General features: G+C 37.5%; 1 protein-coding gene across 1 annotated transcript; it reads left to right on the top strand.

The window, feature by feature from the left end:
- The first annotated feature begins 51 nt into the window (after positions 1-51).
- LOC6046950 lies at positions 52-13,243 on the top strand. Its single transcript, XM_038255014.1, has 3 exons — positions 52-555; positions 9,515-10,811; positions 12,193-13,243. The coding sequence occupies exons 1-3, from the start codon at positions 213-215 to the stop codon at positions 13,061-13,063; spliced, it is 2,511 nt and encodes an 836-aa protein (XP_038110942.1). The 5' UTR covers positions 52-212; the 3' UTR covers positions 13,064-13,243.
- Positions 13,244-22,536: the final 9,293 nt, after the last annotated feature.

Below are 22,536 nucleotides of genomic sequence, written 5' to 3'. Positions count from 1 at the left end.
GTTTCTCAAACTTTGCGCCCAACTGTCAGTCTTGCTCGATGCACTCTTTGCTTCTTCATTCGCCGTTCAGCAACCGATCGCGGCAGTCGTGTCCCGTTGTTTGCGTGCCACTTTGTTGTCGCGTCGCGCATTCTTGAGTGTTCTTTTTTTGCCAAGTGACCTCCCGAAGAAATCGAAAAAAATCAATACCCGATAAGTCGGTTCCCTGCACCATGTTCTGCTGCGTGCCCGGTTGTTGCTCGCGGTACGGCAAGGACAAAATCTCCTTCCACCAGTTCCCGAAGAAGAACGGGCCGCGCTTCCAGCGATGGCTCGAGGCCATCGGCGGAAAAATGGCAGAAGCCTCGTCCGGGGCGTTCGTCTGCGGGCGGCACTTTGTCAGCGGGAAGGCGGCCCGGTCCGCGGACACCGACTCGGTCGACTGGGTGCCGACGCTGTACATGGACGGAACGGGCCCGCCGGCCTTGACGGGGAGCGACACCGGGGCGGTCTACGAGAAACGGCCCTACGTGCGGGCGGCGACGAAAGCGGCGGCAAAGGCACCCGCGGAAGAAGGTTGGTGGTGGTGGCTTAGGGGAGGGTGGGGTTGGACGGCGTTTTTCGGGACCGGGATAAGCTTGTTTTCGAAGGATTTGGGACGTTTTTGTTGTCGAGACAGACGAAATGCGAGACAAACAGTTGGGAACAGGAAAATGACACGGCAAAAAGGGGCTTTTTTCATGAAAAAATTGTGGTGAAAAAATTCCAGGTCAAAATGGCGTCGACAAGCTGAAAAATTTATTGCTGTTTTTTCATACGATTTTTTTTTCATTCTGTTCATGGCGTTGAAAACATGATGCAATTCAGTGTTGGCGTAAAATATCGTTTTGTTGGCTTTGGCGAGTTGAAAATGAGGCCAGATGGTAAAAAAAAACATTTTTATTTAAAGTTAATTTAAATTTTTTAAACAACTTTCAGCTAGAACTGCAAAAAAAAACTTTGTGCGAGGTTGTTAAAGAACAGTTTACCTATTTTGAGAAAAAATGTGTTGGTAATAAATATGGGAAAATATGATCACAAAATGTGAATAACGAGAACGATAATTTTTGTAAACAACCTAACCTATTATTTGGAAATTTTATTCAAAATTCATTTTTCGATCGAGGAGTGTCTAAAAAAATTATAAAAAAATGACGATAAATATACTACACCAACAAATCTAAACAAACATTTTTTGATTACTTTTTCAGGGTGGCCACTCATGTCGGGAAATCGGAAAAACACGGCGTGTTTTCTGGGCAACCTTAAGGAGAAAAAATAGTCATCACTACTTTCAAATGTGTCTTATAGGAAATTTTCTCAGCTTTCCAATGCTTCTAAGAGCGAAATGTTTCATCGGGAAATTCCTGAAATATCTCTATTTTAAGTTTTTTCTTTTAAAATCCTTGATTATTAATTGGACACTTTTAAATTACAGTCCAGGAAACTTGTCAAATTATGTGTTTCATGTGTCTTTTACTCATCAAAATGTGCAGAATAAGACAAGAAACAACTTTGTAGAAGGTTGCAAACTGCTAAACATTTTGAAAATTAAGTTTTAACCGAATTTTTGGATATGTGGGATTTATTCAAATATTAAAATAATAAAATCGTATTGAAATATTATTTTTAAAAGAACAAATAAATTATTACATAATTGATGTGTACAAATAACACCGGTCTGCTCTAATCCAGCTTGGAATTAGCTGATACAACCGATTTCTACAGGTTTGAGATTGATAGGGTATTACAAGATTTTTATGAATAAATATAATATTTCCTTAATCAAACACTAAACAGTTGCATGGATACAAAACATGTTTAATACTAGAAATTAAACTGCAAATTACTGTTGCGAGCTTTAGGAGAAATACTATTCATCAGTATGAAATGATTTTTTTTAGTTTTTTGTTGTATTAAATGATTAAATGATTAGCAATATTTTAGAAGTTTATAAGACTCTCATCTTGAATCTCATCTATAAAAAATATTTTTTCAAATAGTTTGATAACAAAGTTTCTGTTTGTTTTTTTTTTGTTAAAAAAATATTTAATTTTTGTTCAAACAAAAAAAAATGTTTGTGACGGTGTTTTCAGCATTCTGAATTGGAAGACTCGAGTTTAAGTGCTACTTTTAAGTGCATTTTCAACAGAAAACATTTTATAAAATTTAATTTTTATTTTATACTGATGAAAATATGACTTTTGAAGCTTGCTACGGTAATATGTAGTATATTTTCGATTTCAAATCATATTTGTATTTATGTTCCAGGTTAATGTTTGCTTAAGAAAATATCAAATTTATTCACTAAAATTCAATAATACCATTAACAATCACAAACCTGCCATAGTTTCGGTTGAACAAGCTAAATCAGAGTAGACACGTGTTATTTGTACACAAAAAATATGTAATTATCAAATAATTCTTGTACAAAATATATTTTTACACTGTTTTATGATTTTAATTTCTGAATAAATCCCATATATTCAAAAACTTAGACAAAACATGATTTGCAAAATGTTTAGCAGTTTGCAACCTTTTACAAAGTTTTTTTTTGTCTTATTCTGCACATTTTGATGAGTAAAAGACACATGAAACACATCATTTGACAAGTTTCCTGGACTGTAAAAAAAAAAAAAAGTTTCCAATAAATAATAAAGGAATTTAAAACCAAAAACAATAAAATAGAGATATCTCAGGAATTTCCCGATGAAACATTTCGCTCTTAGAAGCATTGGAAAGCTGAGAAAATTTCCTATAAGACACATTTGAAAGTAGCGATGACTATTTTTTCCTGATAAGGTTGTTCTAGAAAACACGCCGTGAAAAAAGTCGGGAATTTGTGATTTTTTGTCAAAGAGCCGGGAATAACAAGCATACTTGTTTGAAATTTATTTTCTAACTCTTGAATAATTTGGTCATTTTTGTACAATTTTCAAATTAAAAACAATAAATTTTTTTTTGTTGTTTTTTGTTTGAATTCATTATTAAGATAAAAAATGCCAATTTTTTAAGTTGAATATGTGAATATGTGACCCCATTTTCAAAACACCATTTTTAAATTTGGGACAAGGGGGCAAAAAAATGTTTTTTTTTTGTGCGTTACGTAATAAAAGAACGCTCCCATTGATAACCAATAATGCAAGCAAAACCATGTAAATGATGGCCTATCTACAATCACTTAGCTTAGAACATCTAAGTAAAGTAGTTACTTAGGAAAGTCTGCAACTTACGTTCGTCATCCACAATCAACTTAGAAAACTTGCTGGGCTGATATACGTTGCTATGCAGTTGTTTGTTTACCTTTGATATGGAAACGTCAACTTACCGTAGATTTTGAAATTTTCCAAACCAAACGTCAGTTTCTAATTTGATTACTTTTCCATTGTAGAAACTCAGATTCATTTCCATTGATTCAAATTCCTAAGCTAAGTGAAATTTTCTAAGCTAAGTGATTGTAGATAGGCCATGAGCCGAAGCCGAAGTGTAAACTAAGAGTCTATCTTGCTCACGTCAGTTCGAGCCAAACATTTCATTAGGGCACAAAACCAAAACGTAAACATTTGGGATTATTCCACTATTCCATTCATCAGTACACTCCCTACATGCCCTCCAAGAATCAGATTGATAGCAAAAAATTTCCTATTGAAAAAAAAAAAAACAAAAGGGCACATAACAATGTTCACCCCAAACCAGAAAAAAAGTTCAATTGTGCCCTTTTCTTTTTCGTTTTTTTTTTTTTTGAAATTAAATATGTCTTTATTGAACATTCTTATAATAATTACATTTATTTTACATGATAAGTGGTATGGCCTAATGCTCTTCATCTTTGTTGTATTTTTCGTTTTATTATTAACTGCTCACATTTATTTATTTGCTTCAAATTGTTTTACATTATTGCATTGAATTGAATACATTTGGGTAAAAAAGAAAAAAATCACTTTAACAACTAATCCTAACCTAAAACTAAAAAAAAAAATTATTGAAATATTCAAAATCACTAGAACGAGTAAACTACGAACTGTATTTTAAGATGAATGCTCCAAGAGTTCTTACTTGTTCCTGGCGAGTTTTGCAACCACGCAGTGTTGTTGTCATCTCGATGAAAATGTTCAGAAGTTCTTGTGGTGAAAACAGGTCACTACTGCCTTCACCCGTTGATGTTGGTTGGTTTTCCCTCGGTTGCTGACTGAAGCCAGGAGGTGTTGTATGCTCTGCAACTCTTTGCCGCTGATTCAACGGCAATGGCTGCAGATTTGGAACCACTCGAGTAGATCCTGCTCCTGGTGACGCCAAAGCAGGAAAATCCACGCCCGTGAAAGTTGGTGGTGTTTTGCGACGATTTGGTTGGTGCCTCGTCGTCGCTTGCTGCCGAATTTTCACAAACTCAGCTCGTTTTGGGCAGCTTCGATTCTTGGTAGAATGGTCGCCACCGCAATTGAAGCATTTGGCTTCAATGTTCTCGTTGATTGTTTCGCAAGCTTGAGTTTTGTGCTCACCTCCGCAGGTTGCACAACGACTCTTGATGAAACAGTTCCTTCCACCATGTCCAAACTGCAAGCAATTCGAACATTGTGTCACGTCACGGTGCACTGGGCGATAACGTTCCCAAGTCACGATGATGTTGAAAATTGCCCGAACTGCTTTCAGCTCAGACGGCGTTGTCGATCCTCTCTCGAGATGAACCAGGTACAGTTGATCACGATACTTGATGTCCTTGTTGTGTCTCGTCATCTTGAAGACTTTGATCACATTCAACTTGAGAGTTTTGAGCTCTTCTTTCAGCACACTCACATCCATGTCGTACAGGCCTCGGAGGACCTGTTTCATGGGGCGTTTACCTGGATCGTCATGGCTGTAGTATTCAATCTTTGTGTTGTTCAGGAAATCCCGAACGTAGTTGTAATCCTTTCTGGTAGGTAGCAGAATTTTGAGTCCATCAGCACACAAGCGAATGGAAGCTCGTAAAGCACCAGATTTGATAAATCCGGTCAACCACTTTCGCACCGAGTCCGATGACGATGTTTTCACAAAAATGGGTGGCAACTTTTCCCGTCGTTCAAATTCTTCCTTCTCGCTCACGTCCACAGGGAGGGTAGCGAACTGGTTTGCAGACGAATCTTGAGCGTCCTTGCTCAAACTGCCTGGCTTTGCAGGTAGCGCTTCGGCATTCTTTAGCTTCTTCAAATCTGCCGATCCTGCTGGTGAGGACCGCCTCTTTTTCTTGCCCTGAGGCATTTTTGCACTTTTTAAGCACTTTTCAGGAGCTAAAATCCAGGAGTACCTCACTGAATGATGGTTCACAAAGGAATCTTTTCTTTTTCGTTAGTTTTTCGTGGTTAAGGAACTTTCTATGTTATAAAGTGAACTTTTCATACATTCTTAACACCAATTCACTTCAAAACAAAGTTTGGTTTACGTTTCACCAAGGATTTCTGCAGAAAAAAAAACTTCGTTGAAATACAATATTTAATACGGCCCGCGGCTGCTGTTCAGTACACTTCTGAAGAATTTTTATGTTTCACATACCTTATCTACACCATTCGATCACAAAACTTCACCAATTATCAACATTTCCGCTGAATTCCTCATTATTTCTAATTATACAAAAAGGCCTATAAACATAATAAAAAACAACAATCAGGTGGCAGCGCTTTTGTGCCCTTTCAGTTCTCTTCGAAATTGCATTTAGAAAGGGCCCATTATGAACAACATTTGGAAAGTTTTTTTTTTCTTAACTTATTTTTATTAGGTCCTTTTAGGTGCTGTGACCAGGTTGGGACCGAGGATCAGTAAAACAATTTATAATAACTAATAAAAAACTCCTTAAATTCCATACTTGGAGATCATGTAACTGACGAGGGTTACTTGGTCCGAGCGGGTCTTGCAGGTCTTGAACCTGCCGATGTACTCGGAGAAAATGCCCCACAGCTCAGCCGAACTGTAGAGTACCTCCCCGGCTTCCTTCTCCGTGGCTCCACCGTCTCGGGGGCCACCTTGGCTACTTCCTGCGGGACGAGGGCGATCCTTGGATTTTCCGTCCGGAACTGCGCCCGGCAGCGGAGGGAACTCCGCCGGCGTAAACGCCGGAACTGCTGGACTCTGCTTCTCCGCCTTCCTTGCCGGCGGTTTCGGTTTCGACGCCTGCTGGCGCCTCCTGATGAAGTCCGCACGCTTAGGGCAGCTGCGGTCCGTGGCTTCGTGGGCTCCAGAGCAGTTGGCACACCGCTTCGGCTCGGCTTCTTCGACTTTGCACTCGTCCGTCTTGTGGGGACCCCCACAGTTGTTGCACCTGCCTTTCAGGTGACAGTTCCTGGTTCCATGACCCAGCTGCAAGCAGTTCCTGCACTGGGTCACGTTCGGCCGCTTGTTCCGGTAGGCCTCCCACCGGATGATAGTGCTTGCCACAACTTTCATTGCATAGAGCTTCTTCAGATTGGTGTATCCCTTGGGGAAGACCACAATGTACGGAGTTTCGTCCACGGTGGATTTTTCCTTCCGCTTGATGATATGCACCTCCAGCGCGTCCAGCTTGAGATCCTACTTCAGAAGGTACTTGACCTCGTCCGGTTTCAGTTCATCAGGAAAACCACGAAGAACCACCCGATGATTTCGTTCGCTCCGCCGATCGTGGGTGTAGAATTCCACTTTCTTCTTCTTGAGTAGCTCTTGCAACTTGTCAAAATCTTTGACAGAGAAGCAGGTCACCTTGGTTCCAAATCGGGTTAGTTTGTAAATCGGTTTGAAAGCAAATTTACAACTTTCCACTATCGCCAGGAGCTTGTAAAAATCCGTGGTGTTCTTCACCACCAAAGGTGGTTGCTTTTGTTTACCTGCCGACTGGCCGAGTGGTGGAACCGCCGGGGCGTCCCCTCCTCCTGCTGGGCTGGCATTGTTGTTGTTTTTGTTATCCGCTAGCGGGCTGAACTTGTTGTTGTTGAGCAGGGTCTTCTCAAATTTTTCTCCTTCGATGCCGATTCCAGTGACCTCGCTGGACTTCTTCCGCTTTCGATTCCCGCGGACGGGACGAAAATCTTCCTCCTCGGAGGATCCCTCCACCTCCATCTGTCAAAAACTTCCAAGCACGCGAGATGACAACACGAGCAAAACACGTCTTAACTTGTCGCCGGCTGGCGACTGAGTGACATTTGGAAAGTTAAAAGGGCCCAATAACAAGATTTTCTAAAATTATGAGTTTTATGAGCATTAAAGCAGAGTTGAGGATAATGATGTGTTTTATCGTATCATCAGTAAAAATACCACTAGTCAAGCTTTCTTTTTAAATAGGAATTGAATCAAGTTGTCCACTTTTTGCCAGCGATTTTTCTCGAATCGCGATTTTTGGTTTTGTGCCCTCATGAAATGTTTGGCTCGAACAGTTGAGGTTTACATTAGGAACGAGCAGGGGATAGACTCTTTGTTTACACTTCGGCTTCGGTCCTATTCGAGGTCCTATTACTATGTTTTGCTAGAATTCTGGAGCAACACGAGAAAAGGGCGGATAATCATCGATTTTGAAGATCCCGAGGCAACATCTGAAGCAACATTTGAAAAGGGCACATAAAGCTATTTTGCAAATTCCGAGACAAGAGAGGCTTTTATTAATACGTAACGCAAAAAATTGGATTTTTATACTCATTGTATTGTGTATTCGTAATTTTGGAAAAAAAGAGCAATAATACTTTTTTTATTATGAAAATTGTACAAAATGGAAATAAATATAATATAAATAAAACCTTAAAGGAAATGCAGAAATGGTGTTATAAATTCTGTAACATTCTTAATATTTAACGAATCTTTTCGCACTCTTCAGCAAAGTTGTTCCATGGAACAAGGACTATGAGCTCATAAGGTTTTTGAAAAATGCAAAAATCGTTAAGGTGCTCAAAAACTGGCAAAAACCAAAAGGCACCGATTTTACGGGTTAAATCCCATTCAAACTTCAAAGTCAAAGCGCCAGGTCCTGTCGCAACCAATCAAGCTTATATATATTTGGGATTCGGGCACCCAGCGGTTAATGTCTTGAAATACCCGCAAAAATGACCCTTTTCTTAAGTATTATATTTTTATTTTTTGAAAATATAAAAAAATATATATAAAAAATACACTTTTAAAAAAAACAGTCCTAATCCTAATAATTATTGATTGGTGCCTTTCTCCTTGCGCATGAAACAAAATGATATAAAAGCTTACATAAGGAAATATTACACTATGGCAAACAAACAAACAAACTCGAATTATTTCGGCGTTTGACAGTTTGCCAAACTTGTTTGCGGCAAACTCGCAAAGAAGACTAAATGTTTGCAAGCAGAAGTTTCCGCAAAAAAATAAGGCTGGTACAAATATTTTTAAAAGTTTTTGTCACCCCCCCCCCCTTCAAAATTGGCCCGAAAAATCAGGGGGCAAAAAAAATAAACTTCAAAATTTCAATGAAAATTCAAGGGCAACCAGCTGAAATCAAATTAAAATACATTCTCCTGCGTTTAAAATCATTTTTAGCATGTTTGGGTTTATTAAAAAATCTTAAGATTTTTTGAAAATTTTCGATGCAAAATCTTTTTTTTTTCGATACAATTTTTGTTTTTGTCAGATCTTAGATTTTTTGAAAACTAATGATTGCAAAACAACTGGACTAGTGTAAAATGCATTTTAAAACACTTTTTTCATTTAAATGTGAAGATTATGGCTTGTTATTTAAATTTTTATATTTTTTTTACCAGGGCCGAGGGACAAAAACTTTTTTAAATATTTGCATCGGCCTAAAGGCGAACAAAAAATGCAGACAAGCTGCCAAAATGTGCGAGTTTGTTTGTTTGTTTGCCGTAGTCTAATACCTACTTAATACGTCCTTAAGAAGTAGGTTTTTTTCCGATCAGTGGTCCCAAAATTATTATACAGTGTATGCTTAATAAATTACAATTAATTGTAAATTTTTTTCAGTATTTTTTTATTTATTTGAAAAAAAAAATCTGAGTTAAAACTATTAATAAAAAAAACTTTTTAAAAATGTTTGAAGTTGAAATTCCTAAATTTTGGAATAGTAAAAATTTAGATAATTTGATTACATTTTTTTAATTTTTTATTTGTTTTATTTGCAAACAATGTTTTTTTGGCTGAATGAGGTATGAGACTATGGCAAAAATCTAGAGTTTTTTGTTTTGTGTTTCATATAAACATATAACCTATTCAAAAAAAAAAAATCATTGGAAATGTTCTTTGTCAAACTGGTCATGCCTGTAACATTAGCACATGCACCTTTCAGTATACAACTTGCTTTTGAAAAAAATACTTACGCATAATTTCCAAAGATCCCGGATTCTTGGATTAAATACAACCTAGCACAAAAAATCAAATGTTTTTTTTAGCAGATTTTTAAGAGTTTCATCAATTTCCTGAAGAACCAAACCAAACCCCAATTTTTTTTTAGACATCACAGCTCAAAACTGATTTCGCAACTCCAACTAACTTTGCCCTTTCTTACCCCTCTTTCTTGCAGTGGATCCCCTCTTCGACTTTGACGATGAACCGAACGTGCGCTGCCTGGTGCGCGGCTGTGCCATGGCCCGCGACGATGACCACTCGTCGATGCTGTTCTTCCCCGTTCCTCCCGAAGAACCCGAGCGCTCCCGCTGGTTCCAGCTGATGGGTTTGACCAAGGGTCCACCCGTCAACAGCCGACCGTCGGCCGCGGTTTGCGAGCTGCACTTTGAACTGGCCAAGGATCTGGCCAATTACGACGATTTTATCACGCTGGGGGTGTCCGGAGTGTTGCGGCTTGGAGTGCGTCCGTCGCGGAACGTTCCGGGCACGCTGAATGAAAGTAAGATTAGCGTTCAGGGTGATCTGAGCAGGTTGGAACATGAAGGCGACTCGTCGCTGCTGCAGGAGATGACCCTGCCGATGGACAGCACCAACGGAGATGAGCTGATGCCGGAATATCCGGACCACATGCAGGCCAGCCCGGTGGAGGAGTTTGTGCACGTGTGCCGATCTTGTCTGAGTACGGACAAGTCGAACCTCGTGTCTGGGTTCGAGGACAACCTGGCGGATATCTTCTTCCAGTTTACCAGCGTGACCATCTCGAAGAGCGAAGGGATTTCGACGGACTTTTGCCACGAGTGCCGGAATCGGCTGATGGAGTTGCACTTTTTCCGGGACACGTGCATGACCAGCACGCAGATTCTGATCCACCGGTACCAGAAGAGCCACGGAATGGCCCAGGATGACGACGGCCATGGGGACGAATCGATGATGGACTACCGGTCCGAGTATGGAAACGGTTCACTAGCCGGCCACCACAGCTTTGCTCCGGACGATCCGGAAGACCTGCTCGTGCCCCAAAAGGAGGAAGCCTTTTGGGACAAATCGGGCTCGGTGCCGAACAAGCCACGCCGCGGCAGACCACCCCGGCAGAGCTTGCTCGAGGCGGAAACGGCCGCCGAAGAATGGGCCGGAACTGGGAAGCGAAAGCTCGTCAAGAAGCGCTACAATTGCAAGGTTTGCTTCAAGGAGTACAACTCGCGCGTCGGCCTGGACACCCACCAGGCGACCCACAAGAACGACAATCCGGAGGAGTTCACGGTGCCGTGCGAGAAGTGCCCCGTGATGAGAAGACCCGGCGATAAGCATTCCTGCCATGTGAACGCCATGCGGTGCCACATGTGCCCGGACCAGTTCCGGTCGTGGTCCTACCTGAAGATTCACCTGGCCAAGGTGCACCGCATCAAGACGAAGCGCCGCGAGCTGATGGCGATGATGAACATCAAGCCGGGAAAGCGCGGCAGGCAGAGGAGGTGAGTTTCTGGGTGGGGTTTGGATGGGGGGTAGTCTTGGCTTGTAATTTGATATCAGTTGGGTGTTCTGGGTCCTCCAATGCGTTCTAAATAAATATCATGGAGTCTACCGTCCTAACAAAACGATTCCAGCAAGATTTCAAGAGCTCTTTGGCAGTACTATGAACCCTTTTGGGCTGTTCTAGATCCTCAAAATGTCCTGAAATAAAAATCTTGAAGTCTACATCAATAACAATACAATTCTACCAAGATTTTGATGGGGGTTCATATTCAGTGATGTCCGTGGGTCCCTTTGGCAACATTATGAACTCTGTGGACCTTTTTTGGGATATTCTGGGACCTCTAAAGTGTCCTGGAACACATATCTTGAAATCTATCGTCGTAGCACCACAAATCTACCAAATTTTCGATAGAGGTTCATATTCAGCGATCTCCCTGAGACCCTTCGGCAATAATAACAACTCTTTCAATATCTTTTGGGATGTTCTGGGTCCTCCAAAGCGTTCTGGAATACAGATCTCGGAGTCTACCGCCGTAACAACACGATTCTGTCAAGATTTCATTTATGATTCATATTCAGTGACGTTCCTGGGCCCTTTTGACAACACTTTGGAATTTTAGGTTTCTCTTTCAGGATATTCTGGGTCTTCTGAAGTGTCCTGGAATGCAGATCTTGGAGTCTACCGCCGTAACCATACGATTCTACCAAGATTTCGATGGAGGTTCATATTCAGTGACGTTCCTGGGACATTTTGACCACACCATGGAATCTTAGGTTCACTTTCAGGACATTCTGGGTCTTCTGAAGTGTCCTGGATTGCAGATCTTGGAGTCTACCGCCGTAACAGCACGATTCTATCAAGATTTCGATGGAGGTTCATATCCTGTGATGTCCCTGAGACCTTTTGTCAATAATAACAACTTTTTGAATATCTTTTGGGAAGTTCTGGGTCCTCCACTGTGTCTTGGAATACAGATCTTGAAGTCTACCGCCGTAACAGCACGATTCTGCCAAGGTTTCATTCATGGTTCATATTCAGTGACGTCCCTGGGATGCTTTGACATCACTATGGAGTCTTAGGTTTTCTTTCCGGATATTTTGGGTCTTTTTGGGTGTCCTGGAATACAGATCTCGGAGTCTACCGCCGTAACAATTATGATTCTATCATGATTTCGATGGAGGTTCATATTCAGTGATGTTCCTGGGACTATTTGGTATCACTATGAAGTATTTGGAAAACATTTGGGATGTTCTGCGTCTTCCAAAGTGTCCTGGAATATAGATCTTGAAGTCTATTTAGTAATGGCTCCTCCAGAGTGATCTAGAATACCGATCTTGGAGTTACAATAATCTCAAACTTTCCTCTCCGCTTCCCTCCAGCAACCCCTCCGAGCCGTTCAACTCTCCCGGAGGTTATTCCGGCGCCAACAGCACCATGATTTCCACGCCGCCAGCCAGCGCCACAAGCACGCCCCACCAACCGTCGCCAGCGCAAGCCCCCTTTCACAAGTGCGGTTTCTGCGAGGCCGCCTTCAAGATCCGCGCCACGCTGGACGTCCACCTGCGAACCCATTCCGTCGTCCAGCTGACCGAGTGCAGCGAGTGTGGCGAAACGTGCGACAGCTTCCGCGCGCTCGAGCGCCACTTTGACCAGCACGCGGACCACTACTCGGACAACAAGAGTGGCCTCGTCAACAAGTGCCACCTGTGCGGGAAGGTGCTGCGGCGGCGCCAAACGCTGATGCTGCACCGGCAGTACGTGCACTGCGACCGCGAGGTCGTCAAGTGCGGCTCCTGTCCGCGGCTGTTCCCGAACGCGCGCCACCTCGTCGAGCACCAGTGTCCGGCCAGAGGGAAGCAGCAGCAGCCGGGTGGCGATGGCCAGGTTTCCGTCGGTGGAAACATCAACGGCGACTTTATCATCGTCAAGCCGGAGTCGATTCTGAAGGGGGGAGGCGGCGGTGGTAATCCGCTGGAGGACGAACAATCGGCTCGACCGGTGGCCATGCAGGAGGACAATGCCGATCCGCTGCTGGGATTGGGCAACGAAGACGTCATTGAGTTGGGATCGGACGACGACGACGATGATGATGACGAAAGCGAAGAGGAAGACGATGAAAGCTCGAACCAGACGAGCAAGAGTGCGGCGTTCACGTGCAACGTGTGTGGCAAGGTATTTGAGAAGGAGGACGTCCTCGATCGGCACATGAAGCTGCACCGGATGATGAGTGCGGCGAACGCGAGGAAGTAGAAACGCTACATATTTAAATTGTATGTACTAAACTAATTTACGAGAATATTCCATTACTTTCGCCTCTGACAAGGGGACACTTTAGAAATTCAGGTAAGCTCGTACATATTTTTGGCTTATTCTGTTTATGGGCGAATTCACACTTCTGTATTATGAATACAATTTTTAACTAGGTGAACATTTTGCGGGTTTTGCTTCAGAGGGTGATGTATCACAATCCCTTGAGAAATCTTTGGCGGACGTGGTTGATGTACTGGCGTGATTACACTGAACTAATTGAATTTCGATAAGGTGGTGAAGAAGTTGAAGTTGCGAAACCTCAAGATTTGAAATCTGCAGAGAAGATTCCAGTAAAGATCCTCCTTCAGGGATATCCAAACCGTCCTATCTCCGTCATGGAGAGTGTTAAGCAAATCATCGGGAGATAAAGGTCCTTTCGTAGGTGTACTTCAATGGTGGGTCCGTCAAAATCCACGACCTACGGCGGATTTAAGCACTGGACCGCTGCTTTGAGACGTGGCGATTCAACACGAATAATCTGACCGAGCCAGCCCAATGCCACCGCTGTCAAAAAATCGTACACGGCTCCAGAAACTGCAATCCCCCACCCGGTGTGTAAAATGTCGTCAAACTCACAAAAGTGCAGTCTTTCACGGAAAGACAAGTGCGTGAATTGTGGTGGAAATCATACGGCGAATTATCGTGGCTGCGTCGCGCAAGAAAAAAAGGACGAGAAGAAAGCGTTCCAACAGTCAAGACAGCATTCCCAAGATTCTCGAGTTTTTCGCTCTCGCTGGATGCTTTGCGCTTTCGTGCCTGCCGGAACAAGGCAGGACCTATGCAAGCTCTCAGTGAGCTGATGATGAAGTACATCTAGAACGGATAAGATGTGGTGAACAGCAAAGTTGTCCAACGTCAAAAGACCACAACAAACGGTGATTTAGGTTTAAGCTTTTCTATTTCTATCCTTCTCCTTAACAAAGGCTTGAAGATTTTTTAATAAACATTTTTTGCCCTCTCATTTTTGGGCTGTTTTCGGAGGGGTCATAAGGCTGGTACAAATTTTATTTAATGTGATTTTTTACCATTGTTAAATGCATTTTCCTATAGTTTTTTTTTGTTGAAATGTTGAAAATCTGGCTTGTAATTTCAAAAACAAAAAAAAAAAAGTATAAACTGAGGGTGATCACTTGAATCCCATTTTTGAAATTGCCGACTTTTCCAGAAATTAAAATAATAGGCATTTCTTATCTAAAGAATGATTTCAAACAAAAAAAAACTCGTAATAAAAAAAGTATATTTCAACTATCGAAAAAGCATCTGAGTTTATTATAACAAATCAAACTATTGGCAATTTTCGTAGAATCAGAAAGTTGACTTATTGTTAGAAAATACATTAGAATGGAAGCACTGATTATTTTGATTCAGAGTAGAAACATAAACAATTAATCTTTTGAAAATTGACTTCGTTTGAACTGGAAATGGCAAAAACTCAAAGATAACTGAATATAAAACGTTATTCTTAGTTCTGTTTTATTTTAAATCAAAGAACGCTTAAAACATCCAGGAAATTCTTTAAACAAAAATATTTTTACAAAGTTTCCTTTTTAATTTTGTATTTTTTTCTGTGAAATTTTTTAAAACATTGTTAATTTATCTAGTTGTCATTATTTAAGCAATTCATATTTTTTTTTCATCAAAAATTTCAGATTGATAAATTTTATATTTTATCACTTATTTTATGTGAAATGTTTGAAGAGAAAAATTCTTTAAACTTATTTGCAATAACTTAAATCAAAGTTTCTTGGTTGTTTTTTTTTTTGCAATCTCAATATTCTTTTCATGTTTTCAAAACGACATTTTTTTTTAATTAAAGATCAAGCTTTAGTAATTTACCCATACTCTCAAAAAAGTTTTAGAGGAAAATATCGACGTCGTCGTGCTATCTTGTCGCATCCGCTATTTTGACGTTCCGAGAAAAACGCGTTTCAATGTTTGAGCTTGAATAAACAAAAACGAGAGCACGCAATGTAAACAATAACAAACACGTTTTGTTTGGCTGATCATTCCGTGCATTTTATCGAAGTTTGGTTGAAGTTGGTTGCTGGAGTCCCGAGTTATAATTACAAATGTTTAAGGTAGTCTAGCTTGTACTTGCGACAAACGCATCCTGACCTGAAATCCCTTTGGCCTTTTTGTCCCACTTACATCAATTTTCAGGGAGTGACAAGATAGCACGACAAGATTGAAGCTTCTTTTATATGAAAAGTGATAAAAAATTTCGAAGCTTTTTTGGTTTTCATTGAATATTTTAGGATTGAAATCGAATTTTGGGGATCTGAGAAGGTCAAAAGATGTGGCATTGTGAGATGCACAAAATGGCGTTTCTTAACTCAATTTGGCCCAAAATGTACGTACGACAAGTTAGCACGACGGCGACGATATGTAGAAAAAATCTTGAAAATGTCTTAATGAATTTAGTTAAACCGCAAAAAAAAACATTTCCAAACTCAAGTTGAAATCTTTTTTTCAAATATTCAATCAATGTGATAAAATAAAATCGAATCCTCGACAGTTTGTTTGATAAACAAAAAATAATAAAAATCTTTTGATTCATCAAAAACTATCATGAATGTCAAATGCATTCAATATTGATTATGCCGTTTCATTATCAAATATATTGAAATAGTGAAAGGAACCTAAAATGTGAAGGAAGTTCCCAAGGAAAAAAAAATAAGTGAATTTAATTTGAAAATGTAAAAAAATATTACAAAAATTTTCAAGTTTTAGAAAAAAATTCAAACGAGAATGCTTGGAATTCCCGATTTTTTCAGATTTATTGACAAAAAATCACAAATTCCCGACTTTTTCGCAATTTTTTGCGAATTTTGGCGAATTCCCAACTTTTTCCCGACTTGAGTGGCCACCCTGCATAGAAGTGGTGTGTATTTTTCTTTCAGTGTATTTTTTTTTCAGAAAGTCCGTCAAATTTCCTACAAGTTTGTTTCTGACCGTGACCACATTTTAATATATCGAAAAAAAAATCGGTTAAGTTTAGATCGGTAAACCATCTGTCAAAATGAACAAAATTTTACCGAATTTCGGTTTTACGATGAACAATAATGAATTTCATTACAGAATTTTTGAAATCCCGAAAATCTCTGGACGTAATATTTGAACAAACCCTTGGCATGGATTTGCTCATAATTACTTGAAACTAACCTATTGGGCTAACGCAACATTACACATAATATAAATAATTAAATAAGCTAAAAATGTAAAACTTTGTTGAACGGATGATTAATTTTCCGTTGCTGAAGAGTATCCGTCGAAATGAATAAATTTTTACCGAAAATCGGTAGTACAATGAACAAAAATGAACTTTATTACCGAATTTCGTTAAAATTTTACCAAATTCGGTAGTTTTCACTTTACCGAATTCGGTTAAAAAATCTAAGTGTGTGCGCATCAGCGAACTAGTGATATGCTTCCCTTATCCCTTATTAGAACACCAAGTTCACCAAAACTTTGATCTCTGTGCAAATAGCATTGATCATTAACGGCGCCCACCATGTCAGTTTGTAGATCTCGTGGGGAAGGAGTCAGGAATGTTAGATGCTAAAAGGGCAGCTTCACCACAACTCGAGATTTCAAACGCAGTTTTAAGGTACTAACGTAACTTACGTATTATTATTTAGGCGATAAATAGGTCGATAACGAGTAATCTGTCGAGTTCAGAAATTGTTTAAAGTTGAACAGAAGTTGTCTAAGAACTAGCGTCTTGTTTCACCTTAAGCTCAATTGTTTTTGTGATAAGCAGTACCTCTATAAACTGTTGTTCAAACTATCTACTATACTTTGCACTTGTGCTATGATGATAAATTAGGTCAACAAGATGGCTTGAAAAATTCCCCCATTATTTGAAGTGTCCAAGATCCTGGTAATTCCCCGAAAAATAACCTAAACAAAATTTAGTTCTTGGGTCTTTTTGTAAAACTTTGCCCTCGAGTTGTTGCTAATTGTAACGTCAACAGCATAGAAATAACTATCACTCATTGTTTACTTCTGGCGAAACTATGAATGCTTAAGAAAACGGAATTCAATGACCTCGCCGTTTCTTGGAGCTGCAGAAAAAATCACCGCTCAGCATGTTGAAACAAACTTCCTGTTTAACTATTGACCATCTTTTCACAGATATGTGGGTTTAAATTCTTTTCTTTTATAATAATTTAAAGAAAAATTTAAAAAAATATTTAAAATTAACGTATAAATCTATTAATTAAATTTCAATTTGCAAAAACTTCTCAACCATCAAACAAAAAAGATCCCACCCAGTCTGGTGTTAATTGATGAGCAAACATCAATAATAGCGACTCAAAACGGTCGGTTCTTTCGCAAATCGCGCGAATGTCCGTCTGCTGATTGGTAGCGAAAGTTCTTTCGCAAATATCATTCAACGTGGTAAATCACACTACCTGTTGGCCTAATAATCGTCGTACTACGTCGTGTGACTTAATATCACCGGGCATCGTCGGTCATGCGTCATCAACTTTATAGTATAAACATTATAGTAAAAAAAAAACACACACACACAATCTGACGACACCGCAACGGCGACCAATTTGGACTATCACTTGAGCGGCCTAATGCATCTGTGTAGGGTAAATGGTCACATTTTGGAACAATTTTAAAATGTTGATGCAAACGAAGTGTAATTATTAAATCTTTTTTTTTTTCATGCTTTCGAAAATGGTTACAATTAGGACATTTGAGCAATTCTCTACGAAATCGGTCTTTTTTCTTCAATTTTAATTTTTGTATTTTTTAATCCGACTGAAACTTTTTTGGTGCCTTCGGTATGCCCAAAGAAGCCATTTTGCATCATTAGTTTGTCCATATAATTTTCCATACAAATTTGGCAGCTGTCCATACAAAAATGATGTATGAAAATTCAAAATCTGTATCTTTTGAAGGAATTTTTGATCGATTTGGTGTCTTCGGCAAAGTTGTAGGTATGGATACGGACTACACTGGAAAAAATACACGGTAAAAAATTGATTTTTTTTTAACTTTTATCACTAAAACTTGATTTACAAAAACACTATTTTTAATTTTTTTTTTTGATATGTTTTAGAGGACATAAAATGCCAACTTTTCAGAAATTTCAGGTTGTGCAAAAATCATTGACCGAGTTATGAATTTTTAATCAATACTGATTTTTCAAAAATCGAAATTTTGTCGTAAATTTTTCAACTTCATTTTCGATGTAAAATTAAATTTGCAATCAAAAGTACTTTAGTGAAATTTTGATAAAGTGCACCGTTTTCAAGTTATAGCCATATTTAAGTGACTTTTTTGAAAATAGTCGCAGTTTTTATTTTTAAATTAGTGCACATGTTTGCCCAGTTTTGAAAAAAATATTTTTGAAAAGCTGAGAAAATTCTCTATATTTTGCTTATTCGGACTTTGTTGATACGACCTTTAGTTGCTGAGATATTGCAATGCAAAGGTTTAAAAACAGAAAAATTGATGTTTTCTAAGTTTCACCCAAACAACCCACCATTTTCTATCGTCAATATCTCAGCAACTAATGGTCCGATTTTCAATGTTAATATATGAAACAATTGTGAAATTTTCCGATCTTTTCGAAAAAAATATTTTCAAAATTTTCAAATCAAGACTAACATTTTAAAAGGGCGTAATATTGAATGTTTGGCCTTTTTGAAATGTTAGTCTTGATTTGAAAATTTTGAAAATATTTTTTTCGAAAAGATCGGAAAATTTCACAAATGTTTCATATATTAACATTGAAAATCGGACCATTAGTTGCTAAGATATTGACGATAGAAAATGGTGGGTTGTTTGGGTGAGACTTAGAAATCATCAATTTTCCTGTTTTTAAACCTTTGCATTGCAATATCTCAGCAACTAACGGTCGTATCAACAAAGTCCGAATAAGCAAAATATAGAGAATTTTCTCAGCTTTTCAAAAATATTTTTTTCAAAACTGGGCAAACATGTGCACTAATTTTAAAAAATGAAAAACTGCGACTATTTTCAAAAAAGTCACTTAAATATGGCTATAACTTGAAAACGGTGCACTTTATCAAAATTTCACTAAAGTACTTTTTGATTGCAAATTTAATTTTACATCGAAAAATGAAGTTGAAAAATTTTTACGACCAAAATTTCGATTTTTGAAAAATCAGTATTGATTAAAAATTCATAACTCGGTCAATGATTTTGCACAACCTGGAAATTTCTGAAAAGTTGGCATTTTATGTCCTCTAAAACATATCAAAAATAAAAAATTAAAATAGTGTTTTTGTAAATCAAGTTTTAGTGACAAAGTTAAATAAAAAATCACCAAATTTTTTTACCGTGTATTATTTTTCTAGTGTAGTCCGTATCCATACCTACAACTTTGCCGAAGACACCAAATCGATCAAAAATTCCTTCAAAAGATACAGATTTTTGAATTTTCATACATCATTTTTGTATGGACAGCTGCCAAATTTGTATGGAAAATTATATGGACAAACTAATGATGCAAAATGGCTTCTTTGGGCATACCGAAGGCACCAAAAAAGTTTCAGTCGGATTAAAAAATACAAAAAAAATCGAATGACCGAAATCCTAGAGAACTGCTCATTTACCCTATTTTTTTCTGATTGCACAGACACTTTAAGAATGCACAATTAGATACCATTAACAGTTGTTGACATTACCTGTTAGACTATTAACATCACGAGCAGCGATTTTAGTGAAATTCTTTTAATATTAGGACTAGGAATGACTTTCAGAACAAAGTGTCCACGTGGTTTATGGATGGTTCAGGATGCAGGTGCACCGCAATGCTATCAAAGTGACATTGCAAAAAAAAAATGGAAAAGGTGATTTTTTGTCCAACATTGCTACTGATATCAACATCAAGCTTTGCGTTGTACTTATTCCCGTCATCAAGCGGAAAAGGATGAGTAGGGTTCGTGCATGAACTGATATCATACAATCTGGTAGTTTTTATTTGTTCAGGAACGAATCATCAGTAAACTTTACCGTTTGAAAAAATAGAAAAATCACTCCTTTTTTAGATTTTTTTCTCTTTAATAGTTTTTCTCAATCAAAACTTTTAAAATTCAGATTAAAAAAATATTCGAATTTCAAAAATTGTAATTAAAAAAATCCGAAATTTCTAAATTCACAGTTTTAAAAATCTGAAATTCAAAACCCCAAAAAAATAAAAAAAAACCAAAATTCAAAATTTAAAGAAAAATTCAAAATTAAAAAAAAAAATCAAAATAAAAAAGACTAAATTTGAAAAGTAAAAAAAAAATTGAAACAATTTTGCAAACAAACAAAAAACAATCTCAAATAAAATTTAAATTCTTAAATTCTTGAATTCTTGAATTCTTGAATTCTTAAATTCTTAAATTCTTAAATTCTTAAATTCTTAAATTCTTAAATTCTTAAATTCTTAAATTCTGAAATTCTTAAATTCTTAAATTCTTAAATTCTTAAATTCTTAAATTCTTAAATTCTTAAATTCTTAAATTCTTAAATTCTTAAATTCTTAAATTCTTAAATTCTTAAATTCTCAAATTCTTAAATTCTTAAATTCTTCCTTTTTGTATTTTTTTTTTCTCATAATAAGAGAAGTAATTTAAAAAACTAAGAACAAGTAAGGAATGATACAACCTGAACTTGGGTCACAACCGATACCATTAACGATAACAGGATAACAGAGAAAACGGTGCGATAAAATGTTCCCACAGCAATAAGTAATCTTCCGGAGAGCGGTCATTTCTTCCAGCAATCCGTCAGTAGATAGCAACAAGTTTCAATTTTGTTTCCTTCTTATAATCACAACAGAGCCTGAATCATAAAGAGTATTTTTGAAGGCTCCTCTTTATCAGAAAAGTAATTTTTGGAACAGCGCGATATCGCGATGATTCTGATAAAGGCGCTTTGTGTATATATACTCAATAATTCACACGAATTTGTCAAAGTCGACATAAATATGGGAAAAACGGGGATTTTCTCGGAACGAGCCGAGTATTGCTTTGAACCAGTTTTGGGGGGTGCGGTTCCGTGAGAGATAAGCTATTTTTGGTTTATTTAGGGGGAAATTGCTGATAAAAAGTAAAAGTATTGACTACTTACGTGAAAAGCGCAACCTGAAAAAAATTAAGCTAAATGGAAAATGACCCTGCCGTTTATTCAATTACTATACACTTTCTCCGAAAACTGAGGCTGATTAATAATAGCGCTAAGCATTACCGGTTGTATGTCAACTGCGCAAACTGCACTGGCAACCACACGGCGAACTATCGTGATTGTGTCGCATTTTTAAATTTGCATGTTATCTATTTGTGTAGTTTAATTGCATTACCAAAATTTGATCGCAGTCAACTGTGAACAGTACAATATAAATTTTCTCACATTATTTATTACTATTATTCTTATTGCTCACATGAGTAAAAGAAATTAGATCAAAGACAAAAAATTTCATAAACTAATAATTATTCATGAAATCGTTGATATTTTCGAGGATATTTTGCAGTACCATTTGTAAGTTAGACAACACAGGGTTGTTACGGACGGCGCGGATAGTGCGGATTTGGCGCGGATTTGCTGACTAATTTTGCTCAGGCGCGGATTTTGCGCGGATGACAATTTTGATAAATAAATAGATAGAATTACTTTCAAGTTATTAAGAAAAATATTATCAAGAATTGCGAGAATGTGTTTTTTTTCCATTGAGTGCAATTCCAATTTCTTATTAATAGATTTTTTTTGAAAATGCTTGTTTGTTTTTTCGAAAAATTAAGATGTAAGATTATGTAGAGATTATTTTTTAAATTTATGGTTGAGAAATTTCTATATAAAATTTTTACTACACTTAACTTATTTCTTAATATATCCGGCTCTGAATATGTAATTTCTTTTGAATTTGAGTAATGTTTTTTTAACCTTATTTATTTTTAATTTTATAGTGGATATATTCAATTTGCCGTTGAATTTTAGATGGGATTTACCCGTATAAATATTTTTCTAAATTTAAACATTCTTGGCAAAAAATAAAAAAGATCAGAACATTCAAAAGTTAATGCTTCATCATTCAAAATTAAAATTTCAAAAATTCGAAACTTTTTTTATATTTTAATAGTTTTTTTCAATCAAAATTTTTAAAATTCAGATTTAAAAAAAAAATCGAATTTCAAAAATTGTAATTAAAAAAAATCCGAAATTTCTAAATTCAGAGTTTTAAAAATCTGAAATTCAAAACCCCAAAAAAATAAAAAATCCAAAATTCTAAATTTAAAGAAAAATTCTAAATTAAAAAAATCAAAATAAAAAAAACAAAATTTGAAAAGTAAAAAAATTAAATTTGAAACAATGTTGCAAACAAACAAAAAACGGAAATCTAAAAAATCTCAAATCAAATTGAAATTCTTAAATTCCTAAATTCTTGA

The sequence above is a fragment of the Culex quinquefasciatus genome, chromosome 2 (assembly GCF_015732765.1).
Source record: "Culex quinquefasciatus strain JHB chromosome 2, VPISU_Cqui_1.0_pri_paternal, whole genome shotgun sequence".
Lineage (NCBI taxonomy): Eukaryota > Metazoa > Arthropoda > Insecta > Diptera > Culicidae > Culex > Culex quinquefasciatus.
The sequence above is the reverse complement of the archived record's forward strand: the minus strand, read 5'-3'. Positions and strand labels throughout refer to the sequence as shown.